Source organism: Temnothorax americanus, unplaced genomic scaffold, assembly GCF_048541705.1.
Source record: "Temnothorax americanus isolate GAGA-0224 unplaced genomic scaffold, ASM4854170v1 Scaffold141, whole genome shotgun sequence".
NCBI classification, from domain to species: Eukaryota; Metazoa; Arthropoda; class Insecta; order Hymenoptera; family Formicidae; genus Temnothorax; species Temnothorax americanus.
This window is the reverse complement of record NW_027509277.1, coordinates 145,001-165,895: the sequence shown is the minus strand read 5'-3', so window position 1 is coordinate 165,895 and position 20,895 is coordinate 145,001. Positions and strand designations below refer to the sequence as shown.

At 36.5% G+C, this 20,895-nt stretch overlaps 2 protein-coding genes, 1 long non-coding RNA gene and 1 pseudogene across 9 annotated transcripts; 1 reads left to right on the top strand and 3 right to left on the bottom strand.

The window, feature by feature from the left end:
* Positions 1-216: 216 nt before the first annotated feature.
* Positions 217-7,570, bottom strand: LOC143894772 (retinoblastoma-like protein 1). 4 transcript variants are annotated; one of them, XM_077401397.1, is made up of 9 exons: positions 7,273-7,570; positions 6,288-6,819; positions 5,898-6,194; positions 5,312-5,413; positions 5,037-5,134; positions 4,545-4,937; positions 4,010-4,449; positions 2,711-3,647; positions 217-2,595 (listed from the first exon to the last, which is right to left on the bottom strand). In XM_077401397.1, exons 1-9 carry the CDS (start codon positions 7,408-7,410, stop codon positions 2,413-2,415), a joined length of 3,120 nt encoding a protein of 1,039 aa, XP_077257523.1. In that variant the 5' UTR covers positions 7,411-7,570; the 3' UTR covers positions 217-2,412. The 4 variants fall into 4 exon arrangements, with proteins under 4 accessions (XP_077257523.1, XP_077257524.1, XP_077257525.1 ...); XM_077401398.1 differs by having other exon boundaries at positions 4,545-4,934; XM_077401399.1 differs by lacking the exon at positions 5,312-5,413 and having other exon boundaries at positions 7,273-7,569.
* Positions 7,571-8,992: 1,422 nt separating this feature from the next.
* LOC143894770 (GTPase-activating protein and VPS9 domain-containing protein 1-like) lies at positions 8,993-9,898 on the bottom strand. The gene is made up of 2 exons (XM_077401396.1): positions 9,563-9,898; positions 8,993-9,494 (listed from the first exon to the last, which is right to left on the bottom strand). Exons 1-2 carry the CDS (start codon positions 9,896-9,898, stop codon positions 9,456-9,458), a joined length of 375 nt encoding a protein of 124 aa, XP_077257522.1. The 3' UTR covers positions 8,993-9,455.
* Positions 9,816-10,156, top strand: LOC143894771 (uncharacterized). Its single transcript, XR_013256156.1, has 2 exons — positions 9,816-9,955; positions 10,038-10,156. It is a non-coding gene; the product is annotated as an uncharacterized LOC143894771 (long non-coding RNA).
* Positions 10,157-10,715: 559 nt separating this feature from the next.
* On the bottom strand, positions 10,716-20,630 carry LOC143894769 (brefeldin A-inhibited guanine nucleotide-exchange protein 2 pseudogene; annotated as a pseudogene). 3 transcript variants are annotated; one of them, XR_013256153.1, is made up of 4 exons: positions 13,244-20,630; positions 11,823-12,429; positions 11,062-11,746; positions 10,716-10,941 (listed from the first exon to the last, which is right to left on the bottom strand). The product of XR_013256153.1 is annotated as a brefeldin A-inhibited guanine nucleotide-exchange protein 2 pseudogene, transcript variant X1 (transcript). The 3 variants fall into 3 exon arrangements; XR_013256155.1 differs by lacking the exon at positions 13,244-20,630 and adding an exon at positions 12,990-13,014; XR_013256154.1 differs by lacking the exon at positions 13,244-20,630 and adding an exon at positions 12,519-12,678.
* Positions 20,631-20,895: the final 265 nt, after the last annotated feature.

Sequence of the window (20,895 nt, the reverse complement as noted above, 5' to 3'; positions counted from 1 at the left end):
GTATTGTCACCGCGCGAGGTTTCCAACATCAATTCGGAGTTCGGCCGTGACTCTTGTCGACCCTTAAGTGAATTTGTCGCCTTCGTTGAATTGGAAAATTTGACTTTTAAGGAGGTTGAAATATATTTTTTTATTATACTGCCAATTTATTTCCATATTACAATACTACTTTATATACATAAAAGATGATCAATAGAAATTCATTGTACGCCGATAAAACTTTTTACACTTTTTATTTATAAAAAAACCTACATATTAGTAATCGCTTTTAGTCGTGCATGCGTACTGTATAAACTTCTTTTTAGCCTTTAAAAACTTTGAAAGTACAATATAAATTAAGTTTAATGATAAAAACAAGCAACAAAAATAGTAAAACAAGTTTCCGCATATAATTTCGTTATAATCAGTAGGAAAAAAATTAACCGAAGAGACCCAGTATGCTGTTCTAAACAAATAAAAATCAAAATAACATAAGTCATTTCATGCACAACACAAATATTTATATTCAATTATTATTTTAAAGTATACTCTAATATATATTTTTTCTCTCAATTCGCGATCGATATTCATTTGTATTCGAGTTACCAAGCCCTTGCAATGCAATAAATACAATAATTGTCTTTAACTCGCTTCATAATTTTATACATTGCTCGATAATAAGCAAATCAATGAGATCATAGTGAATTTAGAAATATTTACATCTACTTTGAGTTTTTCAATTCTCGACAAACTCTAAATTTTAAAAAATACAAAACTTATATATTAAAATAGAAAATGCACTTATAATGAATACAATTGATTTTATCTCCAATTTATTTGGATCAATATTTTCTTTTAAAGAAAATAAATTTAAGAAAACTATTATTCAACTGGCATTACTCAACATTTGTATTTGCTGTGAGTATTCGTTGTTTTAGCCGTTCAAATTTATCGTTAAAAGTCTACTTTTATCAAGCGGTTGAAAATATAATTGTTTATAGACTTTGTATATGATTTTGATCGCGGAACAGAAAAAAATGTCGTAATTTTATTTTTTGATAAATCATAATATTTGGAATAGTCAGAACAATTTCCAGTGTGGAAGATACATACCAAATACTTCACAAATATTGACTAGGTTTACCTTTACAAGATATAATGCAAATAACGAGCTGATCACAACAATAAAAAATAAAGAGTTATTTATATAATTAATATAATATTTTTTATTCAACTTTACAAATTCAAAATATATGTATACAGAATGGTCCATTGCAACTGGATAGTATTTTGACGGTAGATACTATAAATCAAAAATTAAAAAGCCAATAATTTTTTTATCGAGTGATTAATATATTTCGTGAGTCAAAAGCGATTAAAGGATTTTTGATGAATCCAAAATTTCGGAAACGTAAATAAATACCAAAATATTACCCAGGTTATTTGACTTTAATTGAATAGAATATTTACTTAATATTTGTTAACGCGATAGAGTTGATGTTAAAAAGTAAATAATTACGATAAATGATAATAAAAATGTTCGAGAAGAATCAGTTTCAAGTTTCTAAAAATCTATCATTAAAATAATTTTTTTCGTTGTCAGTAGACCACTTCGTACATCGTAGTGTGAATTACAAATTTATTGTCACGATAATACTACCATGTTTTTTGCGATGTTTCCTATTTAATTTCCTATTTAAATCTATATGTTATGTACGCTGAAAATAATTAATTCGACAATCCTAACTTCTAAAATTTCCGATGATTTTATAGAATCATTAGCGAATATTCTACAAAATCGCCAGCAATTTTATCACAAAACTAATTATCACTAAAATATATGGATGTACACATGTTTTTACTTTTCTATTTCTAAGGATAATTTTACATAACAATCATGATCAAAAGGCAACAGTAGACACATTAGAACAAGTCATAACATTTGTTTTCAAATGATTCTAAAAATGTTCCATGTTAACAATAACATAATGCATGGAAAGTGTAATATGCGTGTTTCCAAGTTATAATCCACATTACACGACTTTGCGTTTTATACTACTCGAAAGACAGTTTGGTTCTGTAAATTATAAATTAACAAAAAAGTCTACTCTGGTAAGATAAAAGTCAACGAAGAATACTGGAAATTGAATTCTGACTTTACACTAAATAAAATTACAAACAACATTACAGCATCCTTATATGATGTGAACGATATTTTATTGGGCCTTTCCAATTTTCTAGAATGACTATACCTGAGAAACGAACATCTCACATTTATGGCAAAAGACAGCCAAGAGACTGGCTTTCATCTGTTTCATATAGGTTTCTTCGTTTTTTGCAAATCAATTCGTATGCAAATAAGAAGCAGATTAAACATACTCCTCGTCCTCATCCATAAACTACGATTGACATCGTTATTCTACCACATTCCGCTTATTGATTTTGCGTTCGTCGTTCTCCAATGATATTTTCTAATTTCCGTGCAACAAAAGTTGCAGTTTTTTTAGGAGATGAACCTTCCGTCATTTCTACATCTGTGTCATCGGTAAGTAATCGCTTTCCTACACTTTTTTTCGCGTCCACAGAAATCATCATCTTATTGATAGCTTCTAAATCCTGAAAAATGTATCAATTATATAAGAACAAAGAAGAATCAGTTTTCACAAAAATCCATAGATTTAAAAGTTAATTATAAAACTTATATTTTAAATTTTGAAAATATATATTTTACCTTAGCAGGGCTACGACTGAAGCAATAACTTAATTGCGGCGCCGGTGATGCACTGAAAGCCTTCGGATCTAGAGTGCGTGTCATAATACTACTAGTGACACGTCTCACTGGAGAATTAACAGGTGCCTTTCCTTTCGGTAAAGGACTCAACGAGAGATTCATGACGCTACCGCGAGCCGACCCGAATTTGTTCGCAAATTCCTTGACCTGCGGAACATACATCGTGTTATAGAACTTGATTAGGTCGCCGCGTATCTCTCCATTAAAGTTTTGCGACGTTCCGGCCATATTTGTCGGCGTTGGTGGAGTTAGATTTTCCCCTAACATAGTATTATCCTCTGATCTTTCGTTACCAGTTATCCCCGGATCACCGTCATTAGAAACTTTTTCGATAAGCACCGATCTATATATATGTGACTCCGCCTGCGGTTGTAGACGATAACACCGCATGATTTCCGTGAACGAGTTTCTCTCCATCCTGACCAGTTTACATATTACATAAATTGCACACATTAAGATCTGATCGAGATGCCGGTCCTTCATCAATTTGGTACGTTCCTTGATGGAGTATTCGAAGATTGTCCATATCTTTTTCTTATCGTTATCCGATATCTCCAATGAATTGCACAAGTCCTGCATACGTACACACGCAAGATTGTAGAACTTTCGAAAGAACAGTGCAACGGAGCCCGTTCTCTTTGGTTTAGCCGCATCTTTGTTCGTCGCTTGTGCGGAATTATTTAATGCTTGTGTGCCTGACGCTTTAGAAACAGTAATTTGATCGGGTACTAAGAGTATCCTTTGACCATTGTCTAATACCATTCTATTAGAGGACAACACACTCTGCCCAACACGAAGGACGCTTTGACCGGTGATTCTGGTTTCGGAAAATAATCGCTTCTTTGCTACACCAGATGCTGCGATAGGAGACTGAAATCTAAATCATATATAACTTAAAAAAATATATATATATATAGCTATCTTTTACTTAAAAAATATATATATTTAACGCGGTAAAAAAGTTCAAATTTATGATTCTTTTAATTATTTTGCACAATTTGAAAAAAATAAAGCTCAATAATTATATTATAATCTATGCAACAATCATTATATAAATTGTAATCACACAATTATATATTCTTATAACTTTTTCCAATCTTTTTCTGGTCCGTGTATGTATACGTACTCTATACGTACATTTATAGCAGTTTTAAATTTTCGAAAGAATCATAAATTCGATCGTTTTGTGTGTGTGTGTGTGTGTGTGTGTTTGTGTACTTTCAGTTAAATAAATTATACCTTTCCGAAGCGGATGAAATTGGACTTTGTTGAACATCATGATGAGTACGTTCCCGATCTAAAGCAATCCGTCTTAATACAGGTTGACCAGAAACGTTCGAATCAGTAGTTTCCAAAGTACCAGGCAAAGAAACTTCCTCACAACTCGGCACACCGTCCGGCAAAGATTCGATGGTTTGCCACAAAGGACTATCACTTTGCCAAGCCAAGGACTCCAGAATCTTCTCTTCAATCTGATTCAAGTGCTTGACAACATCTCGCGACAATTGATCTTCGGCTCTTACTATAATTTCTATGACCTTATAGAAATAGTAAGCATCCAGATTCAAAGCCTTCAATATCCAGGGGAATATCTTATCATTGCTTTTGTATGAATATATAACTATTTCAAGACAGCAGGCAAAAAGGCATTGGATAAAGACTTCGTTCAAAAGAAGATTCTGCAACAAATAATCATTAGGATATAAAAACTACTTAATAAATGCTACTTCAATAATTTTTTTATGTAGAATTATCTCCATTTGTATAAACTTACAGTTATGTCATCATTCGGTTTTTTGCGTTTCTCGTCGTTTAAAATCATTTCTAGAAGTTTGTAAAACAGGGTTTGTCCCATGAGAAGACGCTTCTTTCCAAAGTCAGATGGACCGTTATTTACATTAGTGATATTTGCATTATTATTATAGTTTGCACAAAATTGTTCACCAATCTGTTTAACTTTTGTCTCAAGTAAGGACTTAACGTCTTGAGAACAGTTGTTGAGCATCTGTAATAGACTTTCGCTTGGAGCAGATTGTCCAGCTATCAAAGCTTGTAACTTAATAACACTTTGAGTTGCCGTAGTCACTGGTGTTATATTAGACATGTCCTTCGATCGAAGGTATTTACGTCCGGTCAATGGCGTAGGAGGTGCCAAATATTGTATCTGCTATAAAAAAATTAAGTTATGCAGATATTATATGTAAGAAATATAATATGCTTACTATTATCGAGATAAAATAAATATAATAATCCTTCTAAAACTTACCCCAGCATGTTGCTCTCTCTTCATTTGCAATCGTTCGTGAAAATCTTCAAAGTTCATCATTTGCGTAGGAGAACCAATGTTTTCATTAGCGTCATGGCCTGAAACAAGAATCATATAATTTATATCAAATTTATACTTATAACTTGAAAAACTATAGGCAAATATGAAAACTATAACTAGCCTAATTTTATTTGAAAATTATGTGATTAGTAAACAGAAAAAATTAGTTTAATTATTTGTAAAACAGAAGCACACACAAGACATTATAAACCCACCTTGTAAGACTTCATGTTTACTAAACTGGACATGCTTAGCACCACTTTGGTCAAATATATCTGAATTTGATACATCACTCAAATTTATTCTTCTCCATTCCGCTATAAAGCAATCACGACAAAGCAAATACACAAATTTATTTATAAAAAAAAAAGTAAAATAAACTTAATAAACTAAATAGGTTGCTAGGAATGTATCTTCTTTTTTAGCTTTTCTTTTTTCAACTAGAAACAATCTTACAAGTTCGGATAGCTTCATTGTATAAATTGTGCGTATATATACATATATTTTACTAATAATAAATAATAAAGTTTAAAAAAAAAAAAAAAAGATAAATGGATATAATGTTAATGTGTTAAAATTTCATTAAGACTTAACATAATCCAAGTTGCAAACAATTATTAAATGTGCAGCATATACATTTTTACTTATCAATTCATGAAGATATTTACAGAAGCAAAATAAGCTAGCAGAAAGCATGCAAGATCATAATATAAGCTTACAACAATGCATGTGTTTTATTTCTTACATCAATACTAATTACTATGCATAGAGTAAAACTCTTAATTTAATTGTAAATTTTACCTAAGAAAATTCTTTCATCGAAGTCTCCGACACTTAGCATACGCTGTTCATAAGATTTGTTAATGGCCTTGTTATTACCATCAAAATTCAACGCCTCTAGCATACCGGAGAAATTTGACTGATCACCACGCAAGATCTTTTCATTAAATAACCTGTTGATATAATTCTTCACACAGTACTCCTTTATGGCTTTAGCCTCAACAGCAATTGCATCATGACGCTCACACAGCAAATTAATAATGCAATTTGGTGTTTGTGGTGGAGTATAATTATCATCGTTGAAATTTGCTGGTAAGCCTGTAAATTAGAAAACATCAGATGGGATTGTTCCTGTTAGATCATGATTGTTACACATGTGCTTCCTTTAAGACTCATTCCAAGGATACTCACCAGGAAAATTAGAATTCAGTAAATCTTTTCTGTTAGCCAATAGAGCATTGTTGTATACAAGATCACAGCAAACCAGCAAGAGGTGGTAAGAGTTAACAAGATCGTCAGAGATATCATGAATTGCACCTTTTATGCATATAAAGAGCGTCCAGCAGAATTCAAAGACCCTGCTGGGTGTACAGGGCACCGCTTTGTGCCTCCTAGATCTAGGTGGTCTAGAGGTATCCTCTCGTGGATCTTTGAATATATCAGCAAATATCGGCTGATATTTTTTAAATATAACCATGGATACTGAGAAATTAGCTTCTAGCTTTTCTATCCTGGCACGAAAGTCCTGTGGCATATTTGCCATATCTGCCCAGGATTTGCTCTTTGTAAAGAACTGTATCAGTGGCAGATTACATAGTTGCAAGAGACGGGTCAGCGACACGCAGTTGCCTTCTACATTAGTGCCTGGTCTTCCTACTGTAGGTATAGAGAATTTTCTACAAGCTACGTATACTGCACATCCTATCCAGTGCAACTGGTCACCCTACAAATATATATTACAAATCTTGTTTAAACCAATAACTCATACACATATATATCACATTAAAGTATCATCAGGGAATAAAGTAAAAAAGGAGTAATATTATTCATAGAAAATAACGGGGTTCTACGAAATAAAAAAATGCAAAGATCTTGAAGTATTAGGGTTTCCGCGATATTAAAAAGACATGCAGATACCGCGAAAATCGAATCAATCAACGAGCAATTTCGACGACGCGATCTTGTCGGAATTAACGCGCCAAATAATTTCGTCCCTGTCGCGCTTTGAATAATCCTTCGTAAAGATAAAGGAATCGCCAGAACGTCGCACGCTTCGTCTCGCGAGGAAGATCCCGAAAACGATCACATCGCACTGAGCCGTCATTCTCGGCGTTTCGCGCGAAGCAATATCGAATTTGCCATCGGAACAGTCCCGTTATCGCAAGATAAATACTACCTCAAGGGTGTAGTTCTGCCGGATAGTTTCATAGGATTTCCAGGCCTCGGATGCGGCGGTCGCATCCATATTCAGCTTCTGGCAAAGATCCTGGTGCCGCCCGTACATCGAATCCTCAATATCGTCCGACTGCCCCATCTTTGCGCGTCGTAGTCCAGCCAGACGAGAGAAATCAGACGAGATACCGCAGGAAAAATACTTCTACAGTACTCTACACCGCCATACAAAAACTTCGTTCAGTTGCGCCGTAACGGAGTTGCCGCGGGGGCTTGGCGGGAAACGACACGAGCGCCGACATATTTGCCATGTTGGCGGGAAACGTAATGCAACAGTGGCAGTTAAGGCCTGGACACACGAATCGACGGAAGATGTAAGACGTAAATCGTAAGGAAATCCACTAATCAGAGTCGACTATTCCCCTCTTCTTCCCTCTTAAAGAGGGGAATAGTCGACTCTGATTGGTGAATTTCCTTACGATTTACGTCTTACGTTTTCCGTCGATTCGTGCGTGAAAGCCTTTACTACGTTTAAGGCTGATTTATAGAGGCCGTAACTGTTGATTTTAGGGTGCGTTCAGGGAGCGCGCTATTAGCGCTATTGCATTCGTATGTATAAGACCGGAAATGAATGTCCGGGAAAGAATCTACCAGGGTTGCGTTCCAAAATTCACTCTGGGTAACTAAAATCTATAGTTTACGTCACGTACACTGTAGCATTTTAGTTAACTAGAGTGAATTTTGGAACGCAGCCCATATGAAATCGTTTGTATTTCGTATGAAGACTTTTGAAGTGCAATTGAAAAGGTTTGTGAGTCATTCGTTTAATTGTAATTAATTAATTATTTTTACACCATGCATTTAGCCGAAATAGATAAATTAATAAAAGTTTTTATACGGAATCGTTTGTATTTTGTATGAAGAGTTATGAAGTGTGATTAAAAAGGTTTGTGAGTCACCCAGATAATTTTAATTAAATATTTATAAACTCGGTAATTAGCCAAAATATAGATTTTTAGTTATTTATGTTAAAAGAAGAAGGCGCTAGTGTTCCCGAAGGTCCGTCTGCAATTAGAATTAATATAAACGTTTTAAAAATTATTTTATAGTGAAATAAATAAATATACAGGCTAATAAGTCTGTAGCTACAAGCGATAGTTGCTAATTAAGTTTGTAAAGATGTACCAGCTGTGCAGGGTGAAGAGCAGGTTATCTCAAACGCCCTGCCACAACCCAATTAAAAGAGACTTAAATGTCATTACCGCTGAGAAGTACTTCTTGCCATTTAAGTTAGCATGTCAGAGCAACCGAATTGTCCATTGCGTTCCACCTTGAATTTTTTTTACAGTCGTTTATTAGGATTGCCCTACTTTTAAATTGAGCGCTTTTTAATGTATTATTATTATTAAACTACCGATATCAATATATTATTAGTAATTTAATATTAAAATTTGACAGAGTGACGTAAACTAATTCGCTCATAGTATTATAACAAAGTATTATGCGTTCAAATTCTCAAAAGCTAGTTTCTTTACTATGCTCTCTCTTTATGTCGATCGATTCAGATAAAAATCTTCAGTCTTTCTTTTTCTCGCGATATTCCTAGAGTAAAACTGTACAAAAACTCCACGAAAGTGGCGATATTTTTCACGGATCTGGTTTGAGTCTCGGCTCTTGGGGAAGGTACGCATGTAGAAAGAGTACGCCAACACAGTTTATCCTGCTAAAATAGTTATCAATCTCTATAAGTTCTTTATTGTTTACACATAAATTATAGAATATCTAAACGTTTCTTTTTTTTCGATGTCCTGTGAAATTGTACAATAGAGTTACAAATAAAGATAAAGCCACACTTTACGTATAATCTGATTCAGTCTTTGCTAATGTTACATAATAACGTGCGAAAGAACTAACAGTTAGACTATTTAAATTTAAGAATTTAAATTAAGATACTGAAAGCATAAAACTGTTTAGCTAGCTTTACACAAAAATATTGGTCTTCTTCTTTATGAAATCGTCAAATTATGATTATGATACATTTCTACATTATTACCAGCATCGAATCTAATCTTATTTATCGTGATACTCTTGAGAAACTGTTAATCCATTGTCTTGACTCGATCGCGGCGCAGAACTGCGTCCACCAATGTTGTTCCTCTCCCTCCAATCGATTCCCGTAAAAGCTGTCTACATATTGAACAGTCGATACAACGACGGCGGATTAGTCTGAAATTAAGCACACGTTAACAATCACTCTTCTTGCTAAAATCACAATTCTCTTTTCAATCGCATACCTTGATTATGACATAGACCAGCACGGGAGTCAGATCGTCGGCAGCAGGTATGCCTCTTTCCGACGCCATGAAGAGGAGATTCATGATGGTAGTCGCGCAACGAAATACACACTGCAACTTATCCCTAGGAGTCTTATACGCCGATATCACAGCCAATTCAGCCTGCGCCCATGACCAGTGGCATTCGTAATGATGAACTTTTAAAATGTGTAGGTCCTTGTGATTTGGATGAGTTACGACCTTTGCCAACTTTTTGATGTGACCGTGAAAAAGCTGGTCCCTATATACATCTCCATCTTCATTTAGATAGAGCGCATTGTAGTATACCCGTGCCATGACGGTTCTTTCCACCACGACTCGCCAAATCTAACTGGTTGACGCTCGCCGCTGAAAGTAAGAAATAAGTTCAGACGTCTCTGAGCACTCCGTTAAGATCAATTGCGAGATAAATAATTATATTCATGTACATTGCCAGATCGGATCGTTATCCATTTCCACGTGGACCTTCCCTAGAAAATTATCCACGAGATCCTGTTTCTCGTCTGTTAACGTAAGTTTTTTAAACTCTTCGCAGAAACGCAGGAGAAAAGCCTTCTTTTTTCCAAAAACACCCTCACACAAACGGATACAAGATGATTATTGATAGCATCCCGATCGCACTTAACTCGCACGCATAATCTGAAAAATATTATTATTAAACGGTTAACATCTTACATTTAAACATCTTACATTTACTTATACGTTACATACAAAGATGATATTTATATATAAACAGTACCTATATAAGTGAGCTAATGTCGACAGCAATCCCTGAGTCCCTGACGACATCTGATTAAATATGCGATATAAGGAAATCGCTTTTGATAATCTTCTCGAAGTGATTTGAAGAGCTTTCTACATCCATCGTCATTAAATAGACGCACGCAACGTAAAGTTTCATGAAGATGAGCTAGTAATGCTCTATTCTGCAGGTTTATAGCTTCTGCCAATTGTAGTTGTAAAAACGCAACCAGTTCGTTTTCTTTCTGCAACTAACAATGTCTCTGTAATAAAATGTTATATACGAATATTTGAACATTAAGTAGTTAAGTAATCCATAAAAAAATCACACTTTGTTTTGTACGCCATGATTGAAAAATAATACAATAAATACCTCTGAAGTATTCCATGGAATGTGTTGAAGGTCAGCAGTGCTAAGTACCATACGTAATTTTCTTTTAGCATCCGCAAAAGCATAAGAGTTCTACATTATTCGAATCGATTGAAAGTCTTTCGTCTTCCACCTCTTTTGTACGGGACTGATTGCTTTCGACCGAAGCTGTATCGCCTAGCTGCGCTTCGCTTTCTTCTGTATTTCGCTAATATATCATCGGTAGTATCTGAAATTAATCAAAAGAACAATTTATTACTGTCTAAAACTTGCAGGAAAACTTGTTTCGAAGAACATTCTCTGTTCCAAATAATACACCTATCCTGTCATCCTCTTTCTTATAACGCACCTGATTTGGCGATGCACCTAGCTCCAGAGCTTGACAACCTTGAGCAATCTTAGAGAGATCATTCAGATCATCAGACGAGCTTCTCGAAGAGATTCGCTGCTGAGATCGCAATCGTAGTTAACGTAGATGTCGACGACGCTCTGGGCATCCGCACAGATCCTCGTAAGCGCATGTATGACCATCCACTTGTGCTCAAAAGAGCTGCTACAGGTCTCGAGGATGTTCATAAAGATCTCCTTAAAGAACACCTCAATCTGCATCTTGAGGTGCATCTTGAAACGGGCGAGCAGCGCCAGGAACAGCGCTAACGACAGCTCGAACACTTCCGGCACCAAAGACACGCCATTCTTCGACAGCACGACACACAAGTACTGTTTAATGGCGATAACAAACATCTCGTTAGAGCGCAATATTGGACCGGCATTCTGCAAGATTCCCAGAAGTAACTGAAGCGACAAAATCTTGGAACGGAGCTCGTGCGATATTGGATCGGGAGTGCCGTCCGGCAGCGGTTTCATAGAGAGCTTGCAGAGAGAGAGAAACACCAGGACTGCATCATTTTGCAGCACATGGGTGAATTTTGCAGTTACCATGTTGTCATTCTCAGCGGCTGCCTCGTCACCGTTGTTCTCCGGACTACCGTTCTCCAAACTAACTTCCTCTTCCAATGGCACCACGGATTTTACTACATCATCAAGAATACTCTTAACAATTGTTTGAGAATCAATGTTATCATTACTAGGAGCATTCTCTGGACTAACCTTGGCTTCAGTTTCGCCGTTTGCTATGACAGAACCCTCCTGCTGATGTTCCCCATCAAGCGTCACGATCTCTTCCTCCGCCTGAGTATCCATTCGCGCGAAGATCACGTTGATCATCTGCGTGAGTCGCACGGGCTGTTGTTTGATTCACCAGGTTGCGCGACGCCAAGTAAACGTTGTAAACAGTACGAATTGTTTAACAGTACCGTACTCTCGTGTACCTCCACACCTCCGCTGGCTTGTCATTACAGTCAGCAGAGCTTTAATAATCTGCAGCTGCACACCCTCATCGGTCTGTGGACCGGTGAAGCAACCGCAACCGCAGATTGTCTTGACAATGCGCATAATCAGCAGCTTGTTAGGCTCCGTTGAATCAGGCACATTGCCAGTGAGATGGCTATACCTATGCGATTAACTTCTGCAGGCAGTCCAGTGCTGTGTCACCACAATCCGTAGTGACTAGCTCTGACATGCTGATTCAAATGGCAAGAAGTACTTCTCAGCGGTAATGACATTTGAGTCGCTCAATTGGGCTGTGGCAGGGCGTTTGAGATAACCTCTTTACCCTGCACAGCTGGTACATCTTTGATCTCGTTACGGAGGTCCTCTGCAAGACAGAATATTAGTCACAAACTTAATTAGCAACTATCGCTTATAATTACAGGCTTAGGTATTTATTTAGAATAGCTACTGCACCTCAAATATCGATGAAATTAGGCTTAATCGATTCGTTTTTGCATAAAACGAAAGAATCTGGCAGAAAAATGCGGCGGTCTGCCCTGCGAAGCGAGATATTTTACGTTAAAGTTGACGACTCTCAGGTTATGAAACCTGTCATACCGACGAGATGTAGCGACTGTGGTAGCGACATGAACATGGTTTCTGTCGCTACCACAATCGCTACATCTCGTCGGTATGACAGGTTTCATAACCTGAGAGTCGTCAACTTTAACGCTAAATATCTCGCTTCGCAGGGCAGACCGCCGCATTTTTCTGCCAGATTCTTTCGTTTTATGCAAAAACAAATCGATTAAGCCTAATTTCATCGATATTTGAGGTGCAGTAGCTATTCTAAATAAATACCCAGGCTTATTAGTCTGTATATTTATTTATTTCACTATAAAATAATTTTTAAAACGTTTATATTAATTCTGATTGCAGAGGGACCTTCGGGAACACTAGCGCCTTCTTCTTTTAACATAAATAACTAAAAATCTATATTTCGGCTAATTACCGAGTTTATAAATATTTAATTAAAATTATCTGGGTGACTCTCACAAACCTTTTTAATCACACTTCATAACTCTTCATACAAAATACAAACAATTCCGTATAAAAACTTTTATTAATTTATCTATTTCGGCTAAATGCATGGTGTAAAAATAATTAATTAATTACAATTAAACGAATGACTCACAAACCTTTTCAATTGCACTTCAAAAGTCTTCATACGAAATACAAACGATTTCATATGGTAGATTCTTTCCCGGATATTCATTTCCGGTCAAATACATACGAATCGCTATTGCATTATTCTATCTTTATCGCTCATCAAGTGTAGAACAAGGATAGAATAAGCAAATAGCGCTAATAGCGCGCTCCCCGAACGCAGCCTTAAGCCGTAATCTTTAAGAAATTGACCAATCACAGTCGATTATTCTTCTCACATTCGACTGTGATTGGTCAATTTCTTAAAGATTACGGCTTAAATCAACGGTTACGGCCTACATGGAGCGCGGAAACGCGGAAACGCGGAAGCGCGGAAGACAAATGGAGGATTCACATTGCGTCCGATCATGTCCGATGTTTGACGTACGACGATCCGACATCCAATAACAGAATTTATTATTAGACACAAAAATTTCCTATATTGGATGTCGGATCGTCGTATACATACGTCGAACATCGGACGCAGTGTGAATCCTCCAAAAATTTACTAGATTTCCGTCGAGATCCAACCCGTCTGTTTTGAATGCGTTATGGAGGATTCACACTGCGTCCGATGTTCGACGTACGACGATCCGACATCCAATAGGAAATTTTTGTCTCTAATAATAAATTCTGTTAATGGAGCATATTTTGAGCAGAAAAGCGGAACGGAGAATTATAAAATATTAATTTTTATCGGTATTTATTGATTAAAATGCTTGTATTCAATAGATAAGTTAAAAAAATAAGCATATTAATAAAAATTGCAATGAATTAAGTGAACACAATAAAAAATGAATACAAATGTCTATTTGTCACTAGTTTGTATGTAATTAACAATACACTTATTTGTAATAACAAACAGAATTTTGATTACTGATAACTGTAATTAATAAGAAATTGTTTGTGATTTACGAATATACCAGTGTAACGTTTGTGAATTAATAAATTTCTGAGTTATTTGCAAAATAAGTTCAATGTATTACATATGTACATATACTGCGCAGATAACTGTGCTGCACATGCGCGAAATGTACTCAAGGCTCTTGCGCACAAAAGAGCGCGTCGACGCGTTTTGCATGCGTTTCGCATGGCGGAAGTCGATGCGGTGGCCAATCACTTCTCACCTTTCTGTAACTAATAGCAGGCGATTATTGGCTACGCATTACCTGTATGAAGCTAGCCGACAAAAATTACTAAATTTGATTAAGTATCAGCTGACATCATGGCCAAAATAAAATTGCGTTAATTACAAACAAACTAATTGGTCACAAACGTTAAAAACTGACTTACAATCAATCACAAACAATTTACAAACAAAATACACTTAGAAAAATTAAAAATGATCAACTTTAGTCATTTCTGTCGGCTGGCTTATTCATAGAGATATAAATCACTTTATTTTCACCTTTCTGTGCCACGCATCACCTCTATGAAGCTACCCGACAGAAATTACTAATTATTTTTCATTTTTCCAAGTGTATTTCGTATGTAAATCAAGTGTATTTCGTTTGTAAATCGTTTGTGATTGATTGTGGGTCAGTTATTCTTAACGTTTGTGACTAATTAGTTTTTTTGTAATTATTAACTTTATTTTGGTCATCAAAGAACGCGTCGACGCGTCAAATATAAACGTTAAGAACTGACCCACAATCAATCACAAACAATTTACAAACAAAATACATTTAGAAAAATTAAAAATAATCAAATTTAGTAATTTCTGTCGGCTAGCTTCATAGAGGTGTTCTCCCCGCTACTCGTATTTGTTTCACGCGACCACGTAGTCACGTGACCGCGCAAGAAAATAAACAATCGAAAGTCCAAACAAACAAATTTTTAGGGTACTACGGGAACTTTCCAGCAAGCGACACAAGTCGACACAAACGTCATATTCTATCTTTTTTTTTGCAATGAGTAACAAAGACAAACGACACTTGTGTCGATTTGTGTCGCTTGCTAGAAAGCTCCTTATTTCATTTGTCGTGCGACAAATTTTTCAAGCATGTTGATTGGTCGCAAGATAGAAAAGTTCTCGAGTCTTTAGGGTCGGTATTCATAGGCTGCATTTGGGGAGCGCGCTATTATAGCGCTCTTTGTTTATTCGCTATCCTTGTTTTACATATCTATATAATGAGCGAGTTTTTTTTTATGTTGCGTCGGTAATTTTTTTCCGTTATTTAAAATAAAATTAAAAATCTCCCAAAAAATCACACATCATCTGAAATACAGAGAATACTTTTCATGATGCAACCGATTTTTTAGACCCTTTTTCTTTAGTTTGTAGCTATGCGTAAAGCAAAAAATTTTGATTTTTTTGGAATAGTCTTAGTTCTTCGCTGTTTTCAGGCCTTAGAATTTATTTGAGACGAATTTTATTGTATGCATCTTGTTGTGGACAAAATTTGCAACAAAAATAAAAGGACCATTGTATTTTTTTTGTACGACAAACGCTGATTTTTTTATTGACGCGCAAAGTTATCCAATAGTTGCTTTCCATTTACATCAAAACTCAGATAATTCTCACTTGTGATGTCATTCTGTCTTTATTATTCATCAATTGCCAAAAAGGATAGGACGACGTCACAAGTGAGAATTATCTGAGTTTTGATGTAAATGGAAAGCACTTAATATTGCGCACAGGTCGGATAACGCTTAACTTTGCGTGCCAATAAAAAAATCAACGTTCATCGTACAAAAAAAATACAAAAGTCCTTTTTTGTTGCTTTTGTCCACAACAAGATGCATATAATAAAATTCGTCTCAAATGAATTCTAAGGCCTGAAAACAGCGAAAAAGTAAAACATTCAAAAAGTCAAAATTTTTTGCTTACATAGCTACAAACTAAGAAAAAGGGTTTAAAAAATCGGTTGCACCATGAAAAGCATTCTTTGTAGTTATCAGATGATGTGTGATTTTTTTCGGATTTTTAATTCCATATCAAATGACGGGAAAAAATCACCGGCGCAACATCAAAAAAACGATAAAATCGAAAGTTTTTAGGATTCGAGTCTCGGAGTTTGACGGCGCGTGCAAGCTAAACGACTGACTTGACGATCAATGTTGTTCAGATCATTATTGTAGATAATTTTACGCTCTACAAAAAAGGTACGTATAGTTAGTTACCTTATCTTGTTTAGTTTTCAAAATATTTGAGAATAAATAAAAAAAATCGCGTTTTTTTGTTGATAATATTGTTAATAACTTTTTATTCCGCGTTAATTTTGAGAAGCAAAATAAATTCCACTTATAGCACCTCAAATTAAAGCGATTCATGGTAGTTGCAACCTGGGAAAATTAATTGAACGATTCAATGTCTAATATGACTGGCCTATATAGTAAAAGTTACTACAGAAGTAACAAAAGTAGCATAAGTTAAGTTAGGTTAAGTTAGATAAGTTAAGTTAGATGTGCTTTAGCTTATTTCGGTCTATTGTTCTTCTGATTGTTTTTTTTCTAGTAATTAATATGTAATAATATTTATATATTTATTACTAATTAGATAGATAAGATACTTTATTACCCCAAGGGGTCTAAAAGGGCGTTTTGTAGGGACGTACCCAACCCTGTACATCCAATTTACAATAATTTACATACATTTAAATACATATAACTTATTATAAACATATTCCTCTTCAATCCTTTTCGTTGTCTCGTCCTTCTTGGTCCTCTTTCGTTGATTGTTGGATCATCCTTCTTTCTTTCTCATTTTCCTCCCTCCTCCAACTCGTCTCATTTCCTCTATTGCTTTCATCCATTCTTCTTCCTCTCCTTTTTCTCCCAGTAATCTCTCCACCACCTCCTGCCACTACCCCTCTCCTTTCCATTCCACCCATCTCGTACATTCCTCCCATATATGTTCCCATGTTTCCTCCTTCCTCTCGCACATCCTGCACATTTTATCCTCTTCTTCTCCCCAGTATTGTCCCTCCCTCACTTCATTACCAAGTCTGAATCTTGCACCTCTACTCTATCTCGCTTCCTCCCATCCTTTTTTTAGATAATCCGGAATCCCGTCCTTCCTTATATTCTTATACCACTTATTGTACTTTGATCCTACGATCTTTTCCATCCTTTCTTGTCTCTCCTTATCTTTCTCTTTCTTCTCCAATTCCTCCTCTTCCAACTCCTCTCCTCCTTCCATTTCTACTCCGATCCCTTCCAAGTAATCTTTTCTCTCCTGCTCCCATCTCCCTATTACCTTTCCTCTCTTCCATCTCTCTTTCATTTCTTCCAAACACTTTCTCGCTATCTCTCCTCCTCTACCTCTTCTTCCAGTTTTCTTTCAAATTTCCATGTTCTCTTGCTTGCTCTACCTCTCATCTTCTTTCTTTCTAGCTCGTCTCTGACCATATATCCCAGCGTCTTCCAGTTTACTCCAAGTACCCATCTAACAATAAGATATCTCTCATGAATACCTTCTACCTTCCTCCTTTCCTTCCATCCCCATACTTCTGCCCCGTATCCCATCATTGTCCATATCAGTGTGTCGTATAACCAGATCCTTCTTTTGCAGTCCTTTTTCCACATCCTCTTCCCTATCCCTTACACTTCCCTCATTACTCTTGCTGCCTTTCTTCTTCTCTCTGATATACGCCTCCTGTCCTCCATTCTCCTTCATCGTATACCCTAGATATTTGAATTCTTTAACCTCCTCTAATTTTTTTCCCTTCCACCTCCAGTCGTACTTTTTCTTCCTTCCTACTCAGCTCTTTCTGAATCTCATTACCTTTGACTTCTCTATACTCAGAGTTAACTCTTTTCTGTCTAGATATTTTTCTAACCTGCTTATCATTGATCTCATGTCCTGCTCCTCTTCCGCCAGCAGTGCAATATCATCTGCATACATTAGCGTGTATATCTTCTCACCTCTCAATTTTCACTCCTCCCCATCCGCCTTTTTTAATATGATCCTCTATGTCTGCGATTAATAGGTTAAATAATATTGGGCTAAGTGGGCATCCCTGTCTCAGGCCTTTCGCCGTCCAAAATTGACCTCCACTTCTGTCTACTTTTGTCTCCTTTTCCCTTTACCACCTGTTCTCCACTCCATCCATCAGATCCATGAAATACTCCTTCCACTCTTCCGGTTTTATCCCTTCGTCCACCCTTCTTCTTCTTTTCCTTACTCTGCCTATCAACTCCAATACCTTTCTCTCCGTTTTTGCTTCTCCAATCTCTCTAATCATTATTTCTTTCTTCTCCTTCTTCTTTCTATCACACATTTCCCTATATTCTTTCCTTCTTTCTCTATATCTTTCTGCCTCTCCTTTCCCTTTTCTCCATTTCCTTAATTCTCTCCTCACTCCCCTCTTGCTCTCCGTACATTCCTCATCTCACCACCCTCTTTTGTTCTTGATATTCTCTCTTTCATTCTTATCCTCGTTCTCCTCAATCACTCTTCTTATCTTCATTATATATATTTCTTCCTCTATTTTCTCTTGCAGATCTCTTTTTCCTCCAATCGTGCCTAGCTTCTCCCTAAATTGCGTCTTTCCTTCATCATTTCATACCCCTCTTCTTCTCATTCTTTCAGCTCTTCTCCTCCTTTGCCTTCTCTTTGGGCTACCTCTCACCCATAGTATTAATAAGTGATGGTCTGAATCTATCCTTTCTCCTACTTCCAGTCTTTCTACCTTTTCTCTAACCTCCTCGTTCCCTATTATGTAATCTATGACTGTCTCACCTCTTCCCCCTGTGTATGTATATTCTCCCTCCTCGTCCCCCTTCGTGCCTCTATTTAATATCATACATCCTCTCTCTTCGATAAACTCCAGTAACTTTCTGCCTTCTTTATTTATCTTCTTGTCTTTAGACTTCCTGCCTCTTTCCTCTCTTCGCTCGATTTCCTCTTCCCATCCTTCTTCCTCTCCCGTTCTCGCGTTAAAGTCACCTCCTATTATAGTCCTTACTCCCTTTTCCCCCTCCTCCGTCCACTTCTTTAAACCTTCTAGTTTCTCGTCTATATTATTGTTTACATAGATTCCTATTATTCTCTATACTTTCTCTCCTATTCTTATCTTACCTTCGATTTTTCCTTCTTCCTCCGTCTCCCTTCTTTCCTTTATCTCTTCTATGCTTTTCCTTATTCCTAGCAACATGCCTCCGCACGCTCTGCCTTTCTTGTTCCTCCTGGCTGCTATCTGTACTCTCCATCTATATTCTCTCGGTAGTTTCTCCTTCACTTTCTCCCATCCATTCTCATCAATCCAAGTCTCCATCATCACAATCACATCCCATTCCTTTATCCCTTCCCAGAAGTCCTTATCCTTGTTTGATAAACCAGCTACGTTCCAAAAGGCCACTTTCCACGTCTCTTCACTCCCCCCGTCGTTTCTTTCCTCTTCTTCTACATATCTTTCCTCTTGTCCCTCGACTTCCCCTATACCGTTTCCTCCAATATCTTCCTCATCTACCTCCTTTATACTTTCTTCGTCCATTCTGGTTTCTTCGGAAGTGTTCCGCCTTTCTTCTATCTCTTTAGTCCTTTCCTGTCTTCTTTCTTGTATCTCTTCCCTCCTTCTCTCGTTCATCATTCTTAACCCTTCTTTATCCTTCTTCCTTTCTTTCTGATCTGCGAAAGTCATTCCTCTCTTCTAGCGCTCCTTTGCTTTCGTTCCATCTCCATTCCTTATTATCCTCCCATATTTTTTGGTAACCAACCGTTACCCATTTTCCTGCCTCCCTCTTTTCCCTTGCTATCTTTCTTATCTCTTTCTGTATCTGCCTTTCTTCTTTAGTAAGGTCGTCATCCAGAAAGCAGCCATACTTCTTTCCTAGCTCTTTCTTTCTCAGCATTATCTCCCGTTTGTTTTCCCAATTTCTGCATCTCAGCACCTTCATCTTAAACTCTCCATGTCCATTTTCTTGTACTTCCTCGACGGCCATTTTCGATCTATTTATTTCTTCTATCAACTTCTCGAATTTTTCTTTCCTTTCCTTTTCGTTTTCTGTTTTCTCTTCTCTTACAATTATGTTTACTCTCCACCTTCTTCTTTCTGCCATCTCCATATTTTTCTATCTCTTTCATTTTCCTTATTATCTCCCCTCCCTCACTCATTGACATGTTTACATCTATCTTCTCCGCTTTCTCCTCTAAACTCTTAATTCTTCCTTCCAGAGTCTTTCTTTGATTTTCCCATATCTCCTCGCTTCTCCTCAATTCCTCTCTCAGTCCCTTAATTTCGTTTTTTATTTCCTCTTTATCTCTTTTTCTTTCTTTCTTTTGATCCTTCTTATCTTTCTTTCTTTCTCCCTCTTGTTCCTCCATTTTCTTCAAAATTAATTTAACCCTCTCCAGTAATTCTTCCGTCGCCATATTTTCTTTTTCCTGCTCTTCTTTTTTGATTTTGGACGGCGGTGATCTGTTGACCCTCCTTTGTGCGTTAATACCATTTCTCATAGCGGTGGACGCATACGACAGCTAACCTGTAAAAATCTTGCAACACTGCGCATATAAAGATTAGATATATATATAGTTCAGACATTGCCGCTAAAGCTTTATGTCTTTTCTTTAATACTTTTTTTTTCATTAATCTTCCTTTGTAATGTTCAACAGATATTTTCGCTTCTATTTCTTCTATTTATTTAAAATAACCTCGATAGCATACTAACGCGAGTGTCGCGAGTTAATCTCGACGGTATATAC

Excerpts from the sequence above, each read along its gene's own strand:
- LOC143894772 (XM_077401397.1), bottom strand. The coding sequence starts at position 7,410 with ATGGGGCAGTCGGACGATATTGAGGATTCGATGTACGGGCGGCACCAG. Across the intron at positions 5,135-5,311 it reads TAAACATGAAGTCTTACAAG|GCCATGACGCTAATGAAAAC; the intron begins GTGGGTTTATAA and ends TTCTTGTTTCAG. Across the intron at positions 4,938-5,036 it reads AGAGAGAGCAACATGCTGGG|CAGATACAATATTTGGCACC; the intron begins GTAAGTTTTAGA and ends ATTTTTTTATAG.
- LOC143894770 (XM_077401396.1), bottom strand. The coding sequence starts at position 9,898 with ATGGCACGGGTATACTACAATGCGCTCTATCTAAATGAAGATGGAGAT. Across the intron at positions 9,495-9,562 it reads TGGTCTATGTCATAATCAAG|ACTAATCCGCCGTCGTTGTA; the intron begins GTATGCGATTGA and ends GCTTAATTTCAG.